Source organism: Aethalodelphis obliquidens, unplaced genomic scaffold (genome assembly GCF_003676395.1).
Source record: "Aethalodelphis obliquidens isolate GAN/ISIS:26980383/991018 unplaced genomic scaffold, ASM367639v1 scaffold43, whole genome shotgun sequence".
NCBI classification, from domain to species: Eukaryota; Metazoa; Chordata; class Mammalia; order Artiodactyla; family Delphinidae; genus Aethalodelphis; species Aethalodelphis obliquidens.
Genome location: NW_020837987.1, coordinates 9,616,086 through 9,637,633, shown reverse-complemented (window position 1 = coordinate 9,637,633; position 21,548 = coordinate 9,616,086). Strand labels below are relative to the sequence as shown.

Genomic DNA, 21,548 nt, shown 5'->3' with positions numbered 1-21,548 from the left:
ACAGAGGAAGAGCTGCACAGAGAGATGTGGATGTTTGTCCGTCCATTCCATAAGCATTTGCTGAGCCCCTGCGATGTGCCAGGACCTCTGGCAGGCATTGGTTCAAGGCCTGGGGGAACGTAGAGAGACCTAGAGACCCACCTGGAAATCTTTGGCTGCCCCAGGCTACTCTTTGTTGTGGTGCCCGGGCTTCTCATTGCAGTGGCTTCTTTTGTTGTGAAGCACGGGCTCTAGGCACGCGGGCTCAGTAGTTGTGGCTCGCGGGCTCTAGAGCACTGGCTCAGTAGTTGTGGTGCACTGGCTTAGTTGCTCCGAGGCATGTGGGGTCTTCCCAGACCAGGGCTCGAACCCATGCCCCCTGCATTGGCAGGCGGATTCTTAACCACTGTGCCACTGGGGAAGCCCCTATTATTTTTATTGTTTTCAGCATTTTAATCTCTCATTTGGTATGTATGCTTTTCTCTTTGTTTCCACATGAGTCTCAAGTCTCCTCCTGCTCTGGGTTCCTTCTGCACACAGCACCCGCCCCTGGGTTCCCTTTCAGGGATGAGGAAAGAGCATTATCGAGGCCAGAGCTTCCCCTAAGCCTTTTCCTCTTCATCTCTACTCCAAGCCCCACCTCAGGACCCAGAATTCTGGCCTGGGGACAAGGCCTGGCTCCAGTACAATACAGAGCCACATAAAATCCCGAACCCCAAATCTGTCTTCCTTGGTCAGGCCAGTGACTCTTGGGATCCAGGAATCCCCGTCCCTAGAGCATGACCCTTCAGGTTCCCAGCTCCTCCCTCCCTCAAGATGCAGGAATCCGGACGCTCAGCCTCTTCCTCCCTCAGACTCAGAAGTCTAGGCTCCTCCGTTCCTCCTCCCTCAGGACCAAGGAATCCAGACTCTCTCATCCTCCCTCAGGACAGGATCAGTCCGTCGAACAGCCCAGCTTCGTGCAGCCAGAAACCTCGTTCCTCGTCCTTCTGCAGTCGCCCACGCCCTCAGCTACCTCCCATTTCTGTCTTTCTAGAGGCGTGTCTGACACGCGAGCGCTCCTCGGCAGTCGAGCTGTGATAAGCTACCCACGACGTCAGTCACTATCTTCCAGCCAATAGACACTCCGCCTCCTAACTCCCTGGGCCACTCAGGGCAGGGCGAGTTCCCTAGTAGGCGAGGCCCACAGCTCGAGTCTGACAGCGATAGACTAGTCTCCCCGCCCGTCCTGTCGGCGTGTCAGGAGGTTCGCCGGTTGGTGTTGGGGTCTGCATCTTAGACGCTGGAGCGGCTCTTGAGTGGACACGTTCTGCGAGGCTGTCCTGGTAAACCCTTCACAGCACACCCAGTATTGGGGTTCTGGACGTAACTCGGACGGGAAACGGTGAGCCTGGGTGAGGCTTGAGGCGGAGCGGGGAGCTGGATGCACAATCTAAGAAATCCATCCATCCGTTCCCTTCCTCCCACCCTAAACTCGATTCTCGTCTGCCCCTACCCGTCCTGCTCACGCATGCGTTCAGTCCTTCCTGCCCTCATTAAGTACCTCGCTCATTGATTTCCTCGCATAGCCACTCACTCGCACCCGTTCATTCACACACTCAGCCACCCATTACTTAAACATTTCCTGAGGCTTCCAATGTGCTAAGCCTCGTGCTGGGCCATGGTGGTAACCAAGATGAATCAGGCCTGGGCTGTGTCCTCAAGGAGGCCTGGTCAGATGGGAGGACAGACCCACATACTGATATGCAGGGGTGGGCAGAGGCAGGGGAGTCCAAGAGAGTCTTTTTTGGGTTTAGTGGGTCAGGAAAGGTTTCAGAGGAGGGAACCTCCCTCTCCTGACTCCTCCTGCCTCCTTGATGTACCCCTGGGTTGTCTCCATTACGGTTTATCATAGGATACTGAATATAGTTCTCTGTGCTATATAGTAGGACCTTGTTTATCCATTCCATATTATAATAGATTACATCTGCTACCCCCAACCTCCCACTCCATCCCACCCCAATCTCTTCCCCCTTGGCAACCATAAGTCTCTTCTCTATGTCCCTGAGCCTGTTTGTGTTCATGAAGACCTTTTTTTTTTTTTTTTTTTTTTTGTGGTACGCGGGCCTCTCACTGCTGTGGCCTCTCCCGACACGGAGCACAGGCTCCAGACGCGCAGGCTCAGCGGCCATGGCTCACGGGCCCAGCCGCTCCGCGGCACGTGGGATCCTCCCGGACCGGGGCACGAACCCGTGTCCCCTGCATCGGCAGGCGGACTCTCAACCACTGCGCCACCAGGGAAGCCCCATGAAGACCTTTTGATCTGTGTGCAAAACAACCCTCAGTACCTCACCCACCTCTCACACACCTGAGTCTCCTCCCAGTAAAGAGTCTCACTGTCCACCTGCTCCCCTGTCCAGACCTGAGTGTCCCCTTCATCCCCTTGCCTTCCTGTAACCTCTGCTCCACCCTCAATAAGTCCCACTTACCCAACCTCAGTTATGGCTCTGGGATCTGCTCTGCCCCTACTTCTACTCCTTACCTTCATGGCCTCTGCCCCAGCTCAGGGCTTGTCTTCCCTGCCCCCAGCCTCCTCTTTTGCTTTCAGGGCTCTAGTCTTGCCCTTTTCAGTCTGTTCCCCAGTTTCCCACTAGGCTCTTTCAGTGCCTGCGCTGATCCTGTCCCTCCCCTGCTCAAAGCCCTTCTGTGGCTCCCAGTGCGCTTCATTTATAGTCCAAATTGCACTCCAGGCCCTTCACGATCTGCTGCTGACCACTTCCCACTTTGCACCTGAACTTCTGGCCAGGCAGAAGCCTTGACCACTGCCTGTTGGCTCCCACGACGTTGCGTGTTTCTTCTTCTTAGCAAACTTTTGCTCATCCTTGGATCACCTCCTTTGTGAAGGACTACCTGACTACCACAGATGGAGCCTGCGGGGACTGTGACGGCCTATGTCTGGGTCTCTTCCCACACCCTCCCTGAGTCCAGGGTTGGAAATTTCTTGAAGGCTGGCCCTGCATGGAAATCTCTGCTCCAAACCTAGGGCCTACAAAGGGTGAGGGACTGAGTGACACGGGGGCCGTGCCGCGGGCGGGAGGGAGCGAGGGGCGGGGCCGCGAGCTGGAGCGGGATTCTCCCAAGGCGGCATCATACCCTGTCCCAGACATGGGACAGTCACATGTCACAGCTGGGCAGAGCTTGGGTTCCAGTATTTTGGGTGACCAGTTTGTTTCTGGTTTCCTGTTAGCTTTGCCCCGGTTCTCTACGGAGTTCGGGTTTTCTTTTCCTGGTGTATGCTGGGGTTGGGTCTGTAGAGAGGAGCAGCTGAGAAGCCAGAGTCCTGTGGCACTGTACCTGAATTAGGTCTGAGGGGGAGGTGGGTCTGTGTTAGTAGGGAGCGGTCCTGTCCTTCCTCACTAGAGAATCCAGGCCCGGAGACCCCTCCTTCCTCAGGACCCAGACCTTGGGCCCCCAGCCTTCTGCTCTCCGGTGCCAAGTGTCTCGGTTTCCGATGCTGCCCCCTGGTGGGCGACCCCCCACCCACTCTATTTGCGTGAGGGCAAACTAATTAAATACTTTTATTTACAAAAAGCAAACAAAGCAAACCGTCCTGCAAAGTAGGGTCAGGCTCCGCCCCTGCGGCGGTCGCGGCAGCAGAAGGCAGTGGTGGAGTGCAAGTCCAGCTGTCTCGGAGATGCTTTCTGGGCGTCCCCCTCCCGCAGGCCAGGGTGTTAGCTTTCGGGGGCCCTCGCCCCGCCCCCCCCTTGCCGCACCCTCGATTTAAGGCACAGCCCGCCCCCTTCCGCCCGGCCCGAGGGAGGGGCCGGATGGGCCGGGAGGCGTGGCAGGGGTCCCCGCCGCCCTTTCCGAGGCGCATTCACTGCGGAGCCCTGAGCGGATGGGTACGAGAGGCCTTTAGTGTAGCCCCCGGCAGCCCCCCTCTCCCCGCGTGGCCAGGCTCCGTCCCACGGCTCAGACCGGCGGGCCCGGCGGATTGAGGACGAGGCGGATGCGCTCCACACAGAGCGCCGCGGCCTGCCGCGTCTCCTGGCACAGCGCCGCCAGGCTCAGGAAGCCGTGCGGCAGGTCCTCCACCACGCGCAGCGTCACGGGCTGGCTCAGGCTGCGTAGCCGCCGCGCGAACATGACTGAGTCGTCCAGAATGGGGTCCAGCGCGCACGCCTGCGGGACGGCGGGGGTGGGGCACAGGGGCAGGGTAGATGAACGCGGGGAAATACGTGGCCATGTGGGTGGATAGAGGCAGGAGACATGGGGAGGGGGGCGGAGAGTCGGAGAATGAGTTTAACTGGCCTCTGCCTAGCTTCTCCCTTCCCCCAGAGACCCACCCTCTCTTTGCCCCTTCCCTGAATCTCCAAGCCCAGCGCCTGCCCCAGGTACTCAACAAGACTCCCTTAGTCTACCCGTTTCCTGGCCTTCCCTCCTCTTCAGTCAGGCTTAGGCAGGCTTCCTCCATTCCCCCCCCTCTGCCTTCCCTGGGGGCTCCCTTCCCCAGGTGCACCAGTGCCCCGCCCTCCCCGCTCCTTGCCAGCTCCACCTTCCCTGTCTGGCACTCACCACGATGTGCACAGGTGGCAGGGTCTGCAGCATGCTGTCAGGTGCCAACAGCGGTGACATGAAGGGATTCTTGAGGATGGGCGACGAGTAGAGGGTCACCCGTTTGACATCGTGGCTGGAGCGCCTGGGGTGGAAACCCTCAGGGAAGGCAGCATACACTCTATCCTTGGTGCTCAGCTCATCCCCGGCCTCAGATTCTTCAGATGCATCCTCAGGCCGAAGTAAGAAGTTGACGGCTGAGGGTGTGGAGTGGCCACGTGCCTCCGCTGACAGTGACAGCTCCGGGGTGTCTGGTGTCTCAGAGCTGCCCCTTAGGCTCAGGTCATGCAGCGTCAGGCGCTTGAGGGAGTCCGTTCCCTTTGGGCTCTCAGGCTGGGCCAGTGCTGTTTCAGACACACTGCACCGCATTGGCTCTGCGAGAGATGCAGGGTTAGGGGGCCAGCCAGGGACACAGATAATCCTGGCTCTGTTGGCTGTGTGTATGGTTGGCTGGCCGGGAAGATCATGGGCAGAGCAGTGGCCGGTGGAGGAGTTGCACCCTAGGGCTGTGGAGGCCTAGAGTGTTCCCCCAGACTCCTTCCCTGGGGATGGGCGGGGAACTCCAGGGTGCCCCAGGCTGCAACTCCAAGGGGGAGGTGGAGTTGTGTGCTAATAGAGGGGTGTTTACTTCTGGGAACCTGTTTCCTTCTCTGTACAAAGGGGATAAAAATAGCCCTTACCTCATAGGAAGTGGTGAGAACTCAGTGGGATAATAAGATTTGGGATGAGGTAGTGCTACCCCTGGGAGGTCATAATATATCAATATTTATGTTTTATTACCAGGTGCCCTGTTCCAGCTGCCTCCCTGGCCCCAGCACGAGGCCCAGTCAACTTTGTATTGTCACTTGAGACAGAGGGTATGAATGGCTCAAAGTGGAGTAGTGAGCAGGCCCACGTGGCTTGAAAAGAGGCCCTGTTCACAGGGAGCTAAAAAGAATCTTGAGGACATACCAGGTTCCCAGAGATCCCACATCTTTAGCCACGTAGATATGCTCCCCCAAGTTCCTTCGTGTTCTTCACTTCATCTCTTCCCTTTGTTTCGTTTTTGGTTTTCGGCCACGCTGGGTGGCATGCGGGATCTTAGTTCCCAGACCAGGGATCAAACCCATGCCCCCTGCATTGGGAGTGTGGAGTCTTAACCACTGGATCCCCAGGGAATTCCCCATCTATTCCTTTTGAATGACCAGACAAGCAAGTGCCCAAATGATGCTAAAGGTGCGCTTCAGGCCTGCCTGGTATAGCCACCTTGGCCTCAGCTCCACTGATTTTATCAGACTCATGCTGCTTACCACTAGGGCCAGGACCTTACATTTTTCAGGTTTTTTTTCCACGTGCTTTTATAAATCCATAAAGGCAAAACGCAAGACGATATGAGAATAACTGCATAGGTGCCCTGTGCCCCAGAGGGTCACTGGGACAGAACGGTTGACTAGAGTCACAGGGCACCAGAGGACCAGCATCTTCAAGGAGCACCTACTGTGTGCCAGGTATTGTGCTGGGTGCTTGGCACAAATAGGTGTATGCAGTCCTTACAACAACCTTATGAGGCAGGTATTCTTCTTGTACCCATTTCACAGAGGAGCAAAGCAAGGCTCACAGATACCGTGACCTGCCCACGTCAGTCAGCAACCAGCCAGTACCCGGTACAGTAGGGAGCTAGACTGGCGTGTGCGCCTCTAGGGTTTGCTCTTGTCACTTTTCTCCTACAAGGAAACCGCCTATGCCCAATGGTCCATGTGCCTAAAATTCAAAATCTCTTTTAATTGTTTTTGGTTATATTTACTTGCAACCATTGGAATATCCTAGTATTAAAAACTGAATTTAAAATAAAGCACATTCAATTGGAATGTTTTTCTGAATAACAGGAACTGTATCTACTTTTTTTTTGGCCGTGGCTTGCGGGATCCTACTTCCCCAACCAGGGATTGAACCTGCGCCCTCGGCTGTGAAAGTGCAGAGTCCTAACCACTGGACCACCAGGGAATTCTGTGGGAACTGTATCTTTTTTTTTTTTTTAATGTATCTACTTTTGGACATGCAATTTCTATTACCCAGAAAATACTATTAAAAGTGATTTGAATTGGTTGTGCTTTAAAATCCAGGAAATGGTTTAAAATCCAGGAAAAAATGGATCCCTGGATGGAAGTGATTTTTGGCTGCCTGAGGGTCCTCCTACCCACCCAGGGCTGGGAATCTCCTCCACTTCCTGAGGTCTGTCCAATCTTCTGATCTCCCCATGCCAGGGCCAGCCCCTGGAGCGGGTATATCCCCAAGCACTTCTGTTAAAAGTCTGGAAAGAATCTAGGAGGTCTGGACTCCCACCGAGGGCCCAAGGGATTTGGGTGGGGTTCTTGGGACTGAAAATCAGGACACTCGGCAGGTCTTCTGAGTCGCTCCCCAGGGCGCCTTTCTGAGAGAGGCTGTTTAGAAAGTGAAATCTTACAGTTCCTGGGATTCTGAGTTGACCCGGGGGACCAGAGTCCTGGAATTTGTAGGATGTGGGCTGTCGTGGACAATCAAGGCTTTGTGGTAGGGACTTGGCACAGATATGGGGCAGAGCCAGGAAGGCGATTGCTGCTTCCCTGAGGGCCCAGGGCACAGCCTCTTGCCTTCCCCAGGACTTCTGGTGTGCCAGGCTGTCCCTCCTGGCCACGCTGGATGGGTGTGTGAGGAAAGGCCGTCACTCACCTGCTATGGGCACCGAGTTCGGGTGGGACTTCTGCCCGCTCAGCTCCAGAAAGGAGTTGAGCCACGAGGAGGCACCCAGGCGGAGGTCTCGGAAGAGCAGGGCTGTGTCCCGCTGCACCAGCCCCACCATGCCCAGCGCCTTCTGGTCCGAGTCACAGTGGTCCTCGGTCTCCCCACCTGGGAGTGTACATGGGGGGCTGAGTTGGTCTCTTCTCTTTCTAGGCCCAGTCTGAACACCCAGAACCTCAGGCATCTGTGCCCCCAGGGACCCAGAATATCTGATGGCTTCAGCAGGAACAAGGAGTCTCAGATTCCCTCTCCTTCATACCCAACGAGACAGGGCTCTAGTCTCTGACCCCAGAGGACCCAGGTATCCAAGCACCCGCAGGGCCCCAGTCGAGTGGGTGTGGGACTAACCAGCATAGGCATTGACACACTTGGAGAGCATGCTGAGGGGCAGCAGGGGGTCCATGAGGCTCAGAAGGCGGGAAGGAGAGGCGGTAGCCTGCAGCATTGTGGCCGGGTAGGCTGCCATGATGCCATCTGGCACCCGCACCCCATAGGCTGCTGCCCGAAGGGACACGGTGAAGCAGAGATTCCCGCCTGCGCTGTCTCCTGCGAGGCATATCCGCTCACCTGTTGAGCCTGGTTTGGAGGGGGCTTGGTCAAGCCTGGCAGGGAGGAACTGGAGCTCTGGGCCAGGAGCACTGGACTCTCAGAGGTCGGGTGTCGGGGGCCCAACCCCAGGGTCTAGCCAATTGCAATTTTAGACACTAGTAAGCTACGGCAGGGATTTGGACCCATTTGGGGGATAGTGGTCAGAGGATAAGGCAGCCTTGGGACATGGAGAGGCCTGGAGATCAGGAAGCTCTGGGAAGCTTGGGAGGCTGGAGGTCAGAAGCAAGGAGGGAGGGTGGTGGAAAAGGGAGACCAAGGGCACGTTTCAGGAGGGAGGGGCATCGAGGCCAGCAGATGGAAGCCAGGGTTCAGGCTGACTGCACACAAGGGCCACGGGCCCTGTGCCCTGAGGCACGGCCTCATCCTGTGCTTCCCAAGCTGTGGGGAGTGGGAGGTCGGAGGAGCTGGGAGAATGGGCTGGAGTGAGGCCAGGTGGCTGCCAGCACAGGACAGCAGTGGGTAGACAAACAGGAGGAGGCCATGGGAGGTGGGGGACAGAGTGTCAGGGCTAGAGTGGGCGGAAGTAGGAGGCAGAAGGAGGAAGTGGTTGAGACAGAAGGTGGGAGCACTGGGGCAGAGCTGGGAGAGTGGGCGGGGGACAGGCGGGGTGAACAGGCGGCAGAGGGCCGGGTGGCAGGAGATGGAAGGGGAGGTGGGGCATGCAAGACTGAGGCCTGAGCAACTAATGGATTGTTCCCCCTGCAGGAGGCTGGGGCGGGCTCGGGGAGCTGGTGGCAGTGAGGGGCTCAGGCTCACCAAGGAGGGCACAGTGCTTGACGGCCCAGCAGTAGGCGTAGAAGCACTCCTCCAGCGCCCGGGGGAAGGGGGCCTCGGGGGCCAGGGAGTAGTCGATGGAGAGGATGGGGGCGCCCAGCTCCTGGGCCCAGCTCTTGAGGTAAGGCTCATGGGATTTGGAGGTCTGGGCCACGAAGCCGCCGCCATGGATGTGCACTACCAGGCACCTTGAACGGGGTGCCTGTTGGGGGCGGGACCGCAGCTCCAGGCTTCTGGGGCCCTCGGACCTCCCCAGGCTGCTGAGCTCCTCACTGTCCTGGGGGTGAGGAACGAGGAAGTGGGTCAGGCTGGTGTGGTCTTCCTGGGCCTCACCCCACCGAGGGTGTGTGCTCAGAGACAGGAGTCGGGGCAGTGTGGGCAGTGAGAGGTGGGAGGACATTTGGGGAAGGTGCTTCCATGCTCCTCAGCTCTGTACCTGTCCTGGCTGAGGCAGGGACCCTACCTGTCCTTCACGCAGGTCATAGGAGATGAGCCTGACGAGGACAGGCCCGGGGCCTGTGTGGGCCAGTGGGGGTGAGATGGTGACCATGACCTTGGGGTCAGCAGTCAGCGGCATTTCAAAGGTGATGGGTGGCAGGCTGAGCAGGCGGCTTACCCTCACGGTAGCCGATGTCATGTTTGCTAGAGACTGGTGGGAGGGAACAGAAGGGGCGCTGGGAGGGCCTGCTGGCAGGGGTTCCCCTCACACCTCCCCTCCGACCCCCAGTCTTTTTCCCCCCGTGCTATCCCTGGACCTGGAACACTGCAGAGGCCCGGGAGTGTCTCTGGGCCTCAGTTTCCCCATCATGCACCAGGTTGGGGCCCTCACCGTGCCCCATGCTCACCGATAGCACCTGGATCTCTGTGATATTCCAGAAGGTTTTCCAGAAGTGCACGTCCAGGTTCTGTACGATCCGCTCAAACTCGGCCCCACGCAGCTCTGGGTCGATGGCAAAGCGGCCACCGGTGAAGAGGGAGCTGGCTGTCACACCTGGGGGTCAGGAGGGGTGTCAGGGAGCCCCTGGCAGCCTCGCTGGGGCAGCGGTGCGGAGGAAGGACAGGAGTGGAGGGGAGGCTGCAGGCAGGTCCCTGCAGGGACTCACTCAGGCCCGTCTCGTTGCGTTTGTAGTGCTCCCCGAAGGACACCAGCCCGATGGAGATGGTCTGCAGGAATGGCCGGATGGCGGGCGTGAACTGTGGAGACATGCCTCCAAGTCAGGGACCAGGAGCGGGCAGGAGTGGGGTGGGGCAGAGACATGGGGGGTAGATGTGGTCATTCAGCAAACATTTAGTGAGCTCTGGCTGCGTGCCAGGCACTGCTCTAGGCACCTTCATGGAGCTGATGTTGTCGAAAAGACAGACAATACTCAAATAAAGGCATGCCATATAATGTGAAGTAACGATCGATGTTTGAAAAGACGGTAGGTGGAGGGGACAGAGTGATGATTAGGGGTCTGACTCCTCATACGGGTCTCCAGGAGGGGACTTGAGGAGGCATGGGAATGAAGTGAGGGAAGGCTGTTCCCTGCAGGGGGCAGGACACGTGCAAAGGGTTTGAGGTGGCCCTGTGCTTGGTGTGATGATGGGTGTGGCGGGAGCAGAGTGAGCCAGGGGAGAGGCGCAGGGGCTGAGATCAGAGAAGCAGAGGGGGCTCACATGGGGCCTGAGGATTTGGATTTGTTCTAGATGTGGATGGAGCCATAGAGGGTGGTGAGCTGGGAGAAGGATGATGCAGGGATCCCTGAAACTCAGCGAGGACAGAGATGAGGTGACTCAGGCAGTGGGGACCAGTTAAGGGGCAGCAGGGAGACAGAAATGGGAAAGGTCAGAGACAGGGCCCGAGATCCTGAGGCAGAAAGAGTCAAATGGGGAGACCCAGCATCTGAGAGGAGCCAGGCAGCTAAGAAAAGACAATAGAGAGAAAAAGAAAGCCACAGGAGGCTGGGCAAGGGGCCAGCAGGGTTCTTCTGTTCCTTCAGCAAATACTGGCCTGGGTCCTACTGTGTGCTAGGCACTGGGCTGGAACAGGGGCTGAACGAGACCTAGACAGAGAGGGCCTCTGCCCCCTGGGGCTGCCATCTTACAGGGGGAGGCTGTCCTGCAACATGGCACAGCTGGGCCCTCAGAGAGTAGCTGTCAGGCATGGCCCTGCCCCTGGCCGGGGGCCCAGTGGGCCAGAGAGCACAGCCGGGCTCAGGTGACCCTGGGTTCTCACTCCCGAGCTTCGAAGGGACAGCCGGGACACAGGGAGGAGCAGGCTGGCCCAGCTGGGCCGATCAATATTTGTGGGTTCAGCTTAGGCGAGGGGAAGTTCCCAGGAACGCCCAGGCTGGATTGGTGAGGACGGGCTGCCCCGCATGGAAGCAGAGAAAGGTGGGGTACGGTGGGAAGAGGCTGAGAGACTGCCAAGCTCAGCTACACTGAGGGTGGGGGAGGCCCAGAGAGGGTCTGAAGGGGTACAGGGTTACACAGCTCCAGATACTCCTGTTGGGGTTCCCAGATGTGGCTGGGGACTGTGGACACAGCACTGACCCCAGATGGGGGCAAGTTGGGCCTTGGCTCTGAGCCTGGTGCCCCAAGTGCTTCCCAATTCTGAGTCCCCAAAATACTCTTCCTGTGAGTCCAAAGGCCTCAGAGCTGCTTCCCTGTCAGTTCTGAGATGAGCTGTGTCTCCCTGAGAGTGGTTTGGGGTGGGCAGAGGATAGGAGAAGGCCTGCAGCTGGGGGTCAGGGCCCTGGTTCAGGGAGGAGAGGGGCCACAGCCAGGTCTTCCTCACTGTCACCAACTTGGATATGCTCCCTGGCTCTCCCTGAAACCTCAACATCTGGATTCTACTGTGCCTTAGGTGAGTCGATATGCCCAGGCTGACCTGGGTCCAGTTGAGAAGCTTGGGGCCCCTCCCCTTGAACCTCTGTCAAATGGGGCTGGTACCCTTCCTCCCTGCCTGCCAGGCCTCCGGTGGGGATGGCCTTGGCCATCCAAGTGGGGATGGGGATGACTAAGTGGGACGTGCTCTTACAAACTGGCCTTGAGAACAGTACTGGCTACTCTCCTAGAGGGTCTCCAATGAATTCAGGGGCCAGACAGGTCACGTAAAAGAGTGAATGAATCTCCTGAGTGTAGGACGATAGGGAGCAGTGGAGATCCTGGTGCAAGAGGCCATGCAAGTTAAAGATTTCCTCCACGGTAGATTCGGCCAAAGGGCCACAAGTTTGAGACCCTTCGTGCAGTGCTGTCTGAGCCCCAGACAGCTTCCCCTTCCTGCATCTGCTGTTTGCTGAATCCAGTAACACAGACCACTGTGGTTCCTCTACTATGCTTCTGAGCCTGGTTGGGGCCCACCATGTGCCTTCACCATGGCCCCAGAGGGGCAGGGCAGGGGGCTCACCTGGAAGCCCAGGCAGCGGCCGTAGAAGCAGCCCTTGTGCAGAGTGATGTACTCATGCAGGAAGTCGGCAATGACCCTCTCATCACCCTCGAAGAAGAGCTTCCCGGGCTGGTTGGTGGCCAGCAGGTGCTGAGCGTAGTAGGCCAGAGCACGGAGCTGGGTGAGAGCGGTCAGGTAGGCCTCGAGTTCGGCCAGGTTGTGGCTGGTACGGAAGAAGATGCTGCGGCGGTTAGAGGCCACGTAGCGGGATTTGTGCAGCAGGTGCACCAGGCAGCAGCGGGCTGTGTGCACCAGGCTGCGGTACCCGTTGGCCGGCGTCTCTGCGTCCAGGTCAAAGAGGTGTGCCACGCTCAGCAGGCGGCCCAGGGTTGGCTCCAGCCCCAGTGCCTGTTCCCGAACACCTGCAAAGACGCCTGACAGCCGCCGTGCTGTCTCCCCAGGGCCCTGGCTGGAGAAGAAGGCCATGTTGTCCTCTGCCAGGGTCACCAGCAACTGTGTCACTGTGTGCAGGTCCATTCTGTGCGAGAGCCGTGAGGCTGCGGGCAGGTCGGGAGGCACGTTAAGGCAGGGCTGGACCAGCTGGAGCCTGGCGTCCAGGAGTCCAGGCTCTACCCCCTCCTCCCACAGACTCACGTCAGACCACAGCCCCTCCTTCAGACCGAAGGATGGAGTCTAGGGCTCCAGTTTCTTCCTTCCTTGGGACCCATGAGGCCAGGTACCCACTCTCTCCCTGCTCAAGAGGCAAGTTTGATCCCTCAGTCCCCACCTTCCTAAGACGCAGGAGTCCAGGCCCCAGAACCCTCTTCTTCAGGGCCCAGGAGTCCCTGTCCTCTCTTATTTGGGACACTGATTGATTCCTTAGCTCCAGCATCTGTCCTACAGCCCAGGAGTCTACGTAACCCTTTCTCCCTTCTAGGGACCCAAGTTCAGGCATCTGTCTCCATTTACTCTCCCAGGACCCAGGACTCCCTCTAGGTTCTGAGCAGTCTGGACCCCCCGTTGGTCCCCTCTCTCAGGACCAGGAGTTCAAGCCCCCATCCTACCTCCTTCTCAGGTCCCAGGGGTCGCCCACAGGCCCTTGCCTTCTGCAATATTTGGGAGAGTTCAGCCCTCAACCCACCGATTCCCACCCACCTGGCGGTGTCCCAGGACCCTGGACCCAAGCCCAATTCTCTTCCTGAACCCAGGAGTTCATATTTCTACAACTGAGGGGTCACTCCTGCCCGCTCCTGGTCCCTCCAGTCTGGCTGTGGAATCCCCTCCAGTCTTCTCTGGGGGTCCCCAAACCTTGGTTCCACTCCTCCCCCAGCTGGGTCCCTGGCCTTCAGGCCTGGCTTAGCTTGCACGGGCCAGCCCTGCTCCCTGCCTAGGATGGCATTCATCCCTGCCATTAACCTTGAACTCACTCTGAGTCAGACTCTGTGCTAACAGCTTTCTCTGTTTGCTCCTTTAGGTTCTCACTAACCCTCTGAGGCCCACACCGCCTCGGTTCATGTTTCAACTGTTATTAGGAGCATTTCCGTCTTACAAGAGAGGAAACTTGAGGCTCAGAGGTATTAAGTAAGGAGATGAAAGTTTCCTTGAAAGCGGCAGAGCAGAAGTCAGACCCAAACCTCTGGGGCCAGAGCCGTTACTTTTGCTGGTCTCCATCCCAGGGCTCTGGAGACTGGGCCTCTAGCTCTGGCTCTCAAAAACTTTCCCTGGACTAGGCCTGACTCCCCACACTTCAGGGTCCCCGGTTAATCTTCCCGTCGGCATCCCCGTCCTGTCACCCAGGTCCTGGACAAGCTGTTCTTGCGCCCCTCGGTGGGGATGCTGCCCTCTGCTTCAGATACTCTTCCCTCCTGAAGCCCATCCAGCACCTTGCCTGACTCCCAGGTTGAGGGTCCCCCGATCCCCCAGAAAAAGGTGTCTCTTTTCGCCTCTAGGCCCTGGGGTTTGGCAGCGGCCACTCCTGTCTGTCAGCTGGCAGTGAACTCACCCCTCCCAGGCCTCTTCAGAGCTCCCCAGGGCTGGGACTGCTGCTGACTGCTGCTTGTGCCAGTTGCAGCCTGGGGTGATAATCCCGGGGAGGGGCCCAGCCTGCCCAGGGTGTGGCCACCAGCTCCACCTCCCACCCAGAAAGGACAGTGAGAACCCAGTGCTGTAAACAGAGCCTGGGGCCCAACTCCCAGTCATTGCCCAGCCTCCTCTGGCTTTGAACCCTGGAATTTGGGCCACCAAGAACCTCCTCCCTCAGTCCCAGGAGTCCAGACCCCTAGTCCCCTCAACAGTTAGAAACTGAGGCGTGCAGGTCCCCTGTCCCCTCCTCCCTTAGACCCAGAAGTCTCACCCTGTTCCTGAACAAAGTGTGCCCTCTCACCCAGCCTGGCTGCCCTCCTTCTCCCCAGGGTGGATTCAGGGAGCAGAAGCACCATGATTGATCGCAGCTCCTGCCCCCAGACTGGCCGTGGCACAGCTGGCCCCAGCTGGTGGGGAAAGAGAGGGCAGCCAACCTTGCCTGTCCCTCCCAGGAGGACAATAGCCGATTAAGGGCAGTGCCAAGCTCAGCCAGGGGGCCCAAGCCGCAGGTCCTGCTGCGTGGTGTTCCCACACTGGGCACCCTGTACCTGCCACTTACCCTTCCAGCCCATCCTGCTGTGACTGTCATTCCCACCTCACACACGGGAAACTGAAGCTCAGACGCACTTCACCTCCGTTATGCCACGTGCTCCTCGCCTGGCCAGCTCTTTCTCACCCTCAGGACTCAGCTTCTCACCTCCTCCAGGAGGGCTCCCCCCATCTAAGATGCACCCCCTACCACTGCTTTCTGCCATCATCTTTAAGTTGTTCTTCCTAGAATTTTACATATTTGCAGTTTTCCATTTATTTGTTTCCATGTGTGTTGTTTGTGTCCCCCAGGGGCAAAACCAGGCTTCATGGAGCTCTGACACTTTTACAAGTGGAGGTGGGGCTCTTTAGGAAAAAGAATAGAAAACCACAAGTATGATATTAGGTACAGGCCCTTGGAAGAGGCCTGTGCAAATGAGAGGCCTCGGTGTCATGTGCTTGGCTGTAGGTGACTCCTCCGGTCACTCTGCCTGGGATATCATGCCCATGGGGGCATGGGATGGCCCCAGGGGCCATCATGGGGCCTAGCACGTAGCAGGTGCTCAGCAAATATTTGAAGAAGGAAGGAAAGGGAAGAGTAAGAGTGGGGGCAGGAGGGCCTGGATGGGAGTTTGGGACGGGCCCACCCCTCCCCAGGACGCACAAACGGATGGACAGACAGAGGCCTCTGGAGGCAGCTCTGAGCTTGGTGGCTGTGACAACAGAACACTGGCCTAAGCCACTGGCCAGGTGATCCTAGATGAGCTTGGTCTCCTCATCCGGAAACTGCGCTTGGCCATCCTGCCCGCTGAGGGCCGGAAATGATCTTGGTAAGCAGGACCCCACGGCGGCATTTCTGCTCGTGGTTTGCTTTGTGGTTCTCACTCAGCCTCACTGAGATGTGTATCGGGTCAGTTTTCCATCTAACATACTGTACAATTTACTGCTTGTGCTGTTTGCTTTCTGTGTCTGACAATAGATTACAGGCTCCCTGTGGGCAGGGACTTTGTTTTGTTCACTGCCGTACCCCCAGCCCTTGCGCATGCCCGGCACAGGGCTAGCGTGGTATTTATTGCATGGCTGCGGTTTCCCATTTTATAAAGCAGCTGTCATTTACTTCCTGTCTGTGGGGTAGGGCTCCTTATCGAACATGAGGGCACAGGAGACCTGGACAGAAGAAGTAACCTGCACAAAGCAGTGAGGAAGAGGCTGGATCCCAGGCGCTGCCCTTTGCCTTGTTCCAGGCGGCTCCCTGGGGGCTGGGCCGGATGGAACAGGGAGGGTGGGATGCTGAGTTTGATAGAGGTTTGCCAAGAATCTGAGGCAGAGAGCACTGGGGCAGGGGCAGGCCATCAGGGCCTTGGGTGAGGACTGGGGCAGAGGGAAGGGTGAGGGTCCTGCTGCCTGGGCACTAGCCCTTTGCCCTAAATGGTCACAGGACAACTGGACCCGGCCTGGATTTTGATCCCTGGGGACTGAGCAGGAAGAGAAAAGGGTGGTAGGGAAGTAAGTGGGGGGAAGATCGAGGAAGGGCCAGGTATGAGGCCTGGGAGGGGCAAGGCCTTCTGAAGGGGGAGAGGCCTGGGGGCAGATGCAGGCCAGGGGTAAGTGACTGTGGCTCGATCCCTGACTGTGTCTGCATGGAAGAGCAGACACTGCTCTAAGACAGCTGTGTGCCAGGCACTGCTCTCTTCCTGTGCTTTAGGTGAGGTAACTCGTTTCATCCTTTCCACAACCCGTGAGGTAGGAACCATCATGACCCATTTTGGCAGATGAGAAAACTGAGATGCAGAGAGGTGACATACTGCCCAGGGTCACCGAGCCAGCAAGGATGCCACAGCTTCTCTGCTGTGTTTCTGTGTGTATCCGTGTTGCTCCTTCTGTCATGTCTCAGCTCTGTGCTTTCTGGGTGGGCAGGTGTGAGTATGTCTTTGAGGTTCCATGGAGGTACATACATATGTAGGTTCCTGTCATGCCTAGCATTGGTCCCGGTCTGTGTTTGTGGGTGAGTGTGTCCACATTTTTTCTTAGCCTGTGTGTTTTCTTTTCTCAGTATGTCTGCAAGCACATTTGTATGCATGTGTCACGGCCTATCTGTGTTGCTCAGCCTGTGAGGGTTTCTGTGTCTCTATTTCTCTTGGCCTGTGAGATTGTGTGGCCATGTGTTTGTATGTGTATGGACGTATATCTTTTGTGTGTGTGTGTGTGTGTGTGTGGCACCCATCTCTTCCTATTTGCTCCAGTTCGAACCCAGGGCATCAGCATGGCCACCTCCCAGTCCCATCCAATCCATCATGAAGTCCTGTTCCCCCTGCCTCCCCTAGAAAGCACTGGAACCTGGCCCTTCTCCCACCTCCACTAGCCCCCTTCTCTAGAGGACTGTAACAACTCTTTCTGTGTCTCTGTTTTTGCCCCCTCCATGTCTTTTCCACATAGCAGCCAGAGGATTTTTCTAAAACTTAAATCTGGTCACACACTCCCAACCCTTCAACACCTCCACCCTTGCTCTCAGGGTAAAGACAGTCTGAGCTCTGAGCCTGTCTGAGCCTTCCTGTGTGCATCTGGAGCCAACTCCAGTTCTATGCTTGGCTAATGATGATGTCTATGGCAGGGAGGATGATGAGTCTGGGGGTCTCTGGGCCCGGCGGCTATGTCAGTTTCTTTCCTGCTCAGGAAATTCCCATAGGTCCTCACTGGGATTGACACATACTTCTAATCCAGCAAGGACTTCATGTGTGCCTCTGCCTGAGGCTTGTAGCATCTCTGTTGGTCTGTCAGTGTTTCTCCAGCCCGCTGAGATCTGTAAATAATGTGACCCCCTAGGGAACCCAGGTGACAGCACTTCCTTCTCCCAAGTGAAATTTAGTCTGTCCAAAGCGAACCCAGGGCTCCTTAGTCCTAGGAGTAGGAGTCGGGAATTTAGGTCCTAGGGCAGCCAGGCTGAAGCAGGTGGACTGACAACAAATGGATGAGTGGACTGAATGAAGGATGGTGGGACAGGGCTGTTTGGAGTTGTACTGCACCCCTCCTCCGGGCATTCCCCACTATAGGGCACCCCTTCCTCCTACCCGACTCACCCCTAAACTTCCTCTTTGGACCACAGCTTCTAAATCTCTTCTCCATTACCGTCTCAAGAGGGTCAGAGACCTGAAAATCGGCGTTTGAACCATCTCCCACGTTGAAATCACAAGGCAAGAACTGCCACGGTCACACAGCGTGTACGGAGCTAGAGCAGGAACCCTGGTTCGGGACACTAACATTCTGGACTCTACTCCCAAGATGGTACTGGGGCGTCGGAGAGTTTTTATGCTGGAGGTGATATTTCCCTCTCACATCACCCGCTTCTCACAGTGGATTATCCCCGCATCCCCGCCCCGCAGGGCAGCAATGAGCCAGTCCACGGGCCCCCCCACTTCTTGTGGCAGGAGGTCAGTCCACTCGGTCCCCAGTTTCCCACAGGATGTCTAAAGTTCCTTCCGGCTCCCGCCGGCCTCCTCCCACTCACCTTTGGCTTTGCCTTTTCGCCACCGCCCGCGCCTTTGACTTTTGGACCCCTCTTGAACCTTGTTCGAGCCCGGAGCCCCAGCGGCCACAGGGAAACTCACTTCCCTGGCCGACTCCATCAATTTTCTGCGGCCCGGGCCCCGGGGCCAATTCTACCCGCCTGGGCCAATTCCACCAGCCTGGGCCAATTCCACCCGCCAGTCACCGCCCCGAGGACCAATCCTCGCTACGTACCACCGTCGGGCCCCCACACCACCCAATCTCGGACTTGCTTCTCTCTGGGTCCCGCCCTCTAAGCAAGGAGGGCCGCCCTCCACAGTCCGGTCCCGCCCCCCGCCGCAGGCTTAAAGGGCCCGCGACCAACAAAAATGCAGCCTTGGAGGCGGCTAAAAGCGTATTGGGTCAGAACTAGTGGGGAGTCCCACGGGGGTCACCCCAGCAAGGAAGCCCCGATGTTGTCACGTGTTGGCTGTCATCCTTGTCTTCCCACTCACCTTCCCACGCAGGGATCGTCTAGAACGCACCGGGTCGGCCCGCCGAGAGGTGAGCCGGGTGCCACTTATCTTCCGCCTTGGGTCGGGGAGCGGGCCAGGTCCTCGGGCAATTCAAAGCCGAGGCCGGGCTGCAGTGCAGGAGGCGTGGCTCTGCCAGGGAGCCTTTGGAGGAGGAAGCCCCGCCTTTCCCCCTGCCCTCAGTCTCCTAGTTCTCCTATTGCTCCGTTTCTTGGGGTTCTCCTCTCTGCCCTGTCCCTCCCCGCGAGAATGGAAGGGAGGGGCTGTAGGGTGCTCGGCGCCTGCGCACTAGCTCCAAGCCGTGCACTCGCCCGCAGGGAGGAGAGGCGGCCGCGGGAGCTGCGCGAACCTGAGAAAAGGCGGGAAACAGAGGAGGCTCGAGGCTCGCGCGTGCGCACACACTCAGCTGTCTTTCTGAGGGTCCCGGAGAGGCGGCTTTGGCTGTGGCGGCGCTGTGGTGAAGGCGTCCCTTGAGACTGGGTTCGGGAGGCCCAGGGAGACCGCTGTTTAGCACCAGAAGCACCATCGCGCCCCTCCTCCCCGCCCTCCCAAAGCACACGAGCAGCCGTGGCACTGAGAGACCCGGATGACCCTCTTCTCAGTCCTGAGAGAGGCGGCCCAGCCCTTCCGGGGGACACAGGCCTCTGGGCTGAGACCCCCATTACCAGCCTTCGGACTAACCGTCCTCACAGCGCCCTCAGCTTCCGGAGTGCGGCCGCCTTGTTTCCCCCCCTCTGGCTATCTCACCGAGTCTCCCCACGTTCCCCGGAGAGAACTTGCGCCCCACCTTGTGCAGGGCAGGGCTTCTGAGCGCAGAGAAGGAGCTCAGGGCCCGAGTCTGCTCCCCGGGGGCACCATGGCCGGCTTTGGAGGAGGCGCAGGGATGCTGCCGCCAGTGGAGTCTTGTGCCCACGACCCGCCCACACCGCTCCCCCAGCTCTCCCTCCCGTCAGCGCCGACCTTGCCTGGGACTTGGGCGGAGCCCCAGCGCCCCTCCCAGGCGCCCCCTTCCTGAGATCACAACCCACGAGGCCATGGGCCCGGCGGGACTGGGACTCCCTGGGGACAAGTGTCCTCCTGCCCACTGGACAGCCCAGAGAGCTCAAGGGTCGCTCCTGCCCGGTTTTCGGCCTGGCCTGCGTGGACACTCGCCGAAGGTAAGGGTCCACGTTCAGCAGGGTGCCGCGGTGGCCCACTTGGTGCCCGCCCCAGAGCGGTGCTCAGAGTTGGGGGCCCAAGGGATGAGTACGGGCCCCTCGCCCAGGGCCTTCTTTAGTTTCTGTTTGATTTCCCCCAGATCCCCGCCGGGAGGCAGCCTGGAGCAGGGGAAGGAGTCAGAGGCTCGCTGGGGGTCCTGGCTTGGCCAGCCCCTAACTGCCCAGCCTCCTGCAGGATCCCTCTCTTCTCTAGGGCTCAGCTTCCTCCTCCGTCAAATGGGGCTGTTGATCTGTGTCTGCAGGACTGTTGCGGGGTCACCTGAGCTCACCTGACATTCTGGCAGGCCTAAGTTCTTCCTGAGCAAATGAATGACCATCCCTGGGAGGCCCCCTTCCTCCAAGCTCAACTTACCTGGGTTCCGGTAGTGTTTGGGGTTCTGGCTGCTGGTTTTCTTACTGGGTAATGACGTCCCACCAAATCCCGACATCACTTCATAACCAGGTTTCCCCTTGAAGACCGGCTTCATTCCCTGGGCCACTGTTCCACCCCTCTGGGCTGGCGAGTTGGTCTCTAACGTAAACCCTAAATCCGAATCTGCACCAGAATCTACTACCCGTTCAGGAAATGTCTTATGTTCTGAGGCCGGTTGCTGCATGGATGGTTCGTTTGGTTTTGACAGAAATTGCCACTCAGCCAAAGATCCCTCTTGGGATTTGGCTCCCTGGGCTGGAGCTGCGTGCTGAGCTGTAGGGTCTGACTGTCTCCGTCTCTCTTGGGACATCAGTTCCGTCTGGGCAGGTGATCCATTTTGGGGTCCAGGTCCTACCTGGGCTCCAGCTCCCTCTCTCAATTCCGGCTCCTGTTGAGTTCTAGAATCTTTTCCCAGCCCAGGTCTGTGCTGTGAGGCAGCTTCCTGTTTCCTGAAGGGCACCCTTTGGATGGGAGGTGACTGCTGTGGTGCAGGCTCCTGTGGGGCAAGAAATTCCTGCTGCAAAGCAGATTTTTGCTGTGCTCGAGGTTCCTGCTGGGATTCAGCTCCTTGTTGGGCAAGGGGTCTTTGCTGTGCAGTGCGCTTCTGTTGGGTATCGGGTCCCTGCTGAGCCTTAGATACTGGCTGAGCTGTGGGTGTCTTTTCTGGCCCAGACTCTGACTGGGTGATAGGTGTCTGGTGTGGCTCAGGTTCCCAGTCAGGCCTAGAAACTAACTTAGAGCCTGGCTCCATTGTTGTTATTTCCCTGAAGGGAGCTGTTGATCTCCCAGGCTTCATCCTTCTCGGCCCCCACAGGCCTCCTTTGTCACAGATCTCTCACTGATTGCTCATGATGGCTCCTCCCTTTGGGTTCCACTCCTTCATCCTGGCATCCCTGCTCTTCCTTTTTTAAGGCAGTTGGCAGGTGGCCCCCTACTCCTGTGCCAAGTGATGTGCTCTGTTCCTCCTGCTTTGAGAGGAGGATTGGGAACAGGAGGAGGCTGTGTGCCCAGCACACTCTCCTATCAGAGGGGAGGGGCTTGCCCTGTTGTGTCATAAATAGGACCCCACCCAACTCACCACTCAGCTAAAATGCTGCTTCTCATAAGGCCAGCATCCCAACTTAGTCCTCTGTTCAACCTGGATGACAGAAGCCAGATTCTGGCTTGGTGTTTCTTTTCCTTTCTCCCCTTCTGATGTTTGAGGAAATGGTCAG

General features: G+C 58.0%; 1 protein-coding gene across 6 annotated transcripts; it reads right to left on the bottom strand.

Annotated features, from left to right (window-relative positions):
- Window positions 1-3,512: 3,512 nt before the first annotated feature.
- Window positions 3,513-21,107, bottom strand: LIPE (lipase E, hormone sensitive type). 6 transcript variants are annotated; one of them, XM_027079642.1, is made up of 10 exons: window positions 20,275-21,107; window positions 12,101-12,636; window positions 9,816-9,906; window positions 9,558-9,703; window positions 9,176-9,361; window positions 8,695-8,989; window positions 7,678-7,905; window positions 7,261-7,437; window positions 4,534-4,946; window positions 3,513-4,140 (listed from the first exon to the last, which is right to left on the bottom strand). In XM_027079642.1, exons 1-10 carry the CDS (start codon window positions 21,083-21,085, stop codon window positions 3,931-3,933), a joined length of 3,093 nt encoding a protein of 1,030 aa, XP_026935443.1. In that variant the 5' UTR covers window positions 21,086-21,107; the 3' UTR covers window positions 3,513-3,930. The 6 variants fall into 6 exon arrangements, with proteins under 6 accessions (XP_026935443.1, XP_026935440.1, XP_026935441.1 ...); XM_027079639.1 differs by lacking the exon at window positions 20,275-21,107 and adding an exon at window positions 18,688-18,944; XM_027079640.1 differs by lacking the exon at window positions 20,275-21,107 and adding an exon at window positions 18,718-18,944.
- Window positions 21,108-21,548: the final 441 nt, after the last annotated feature.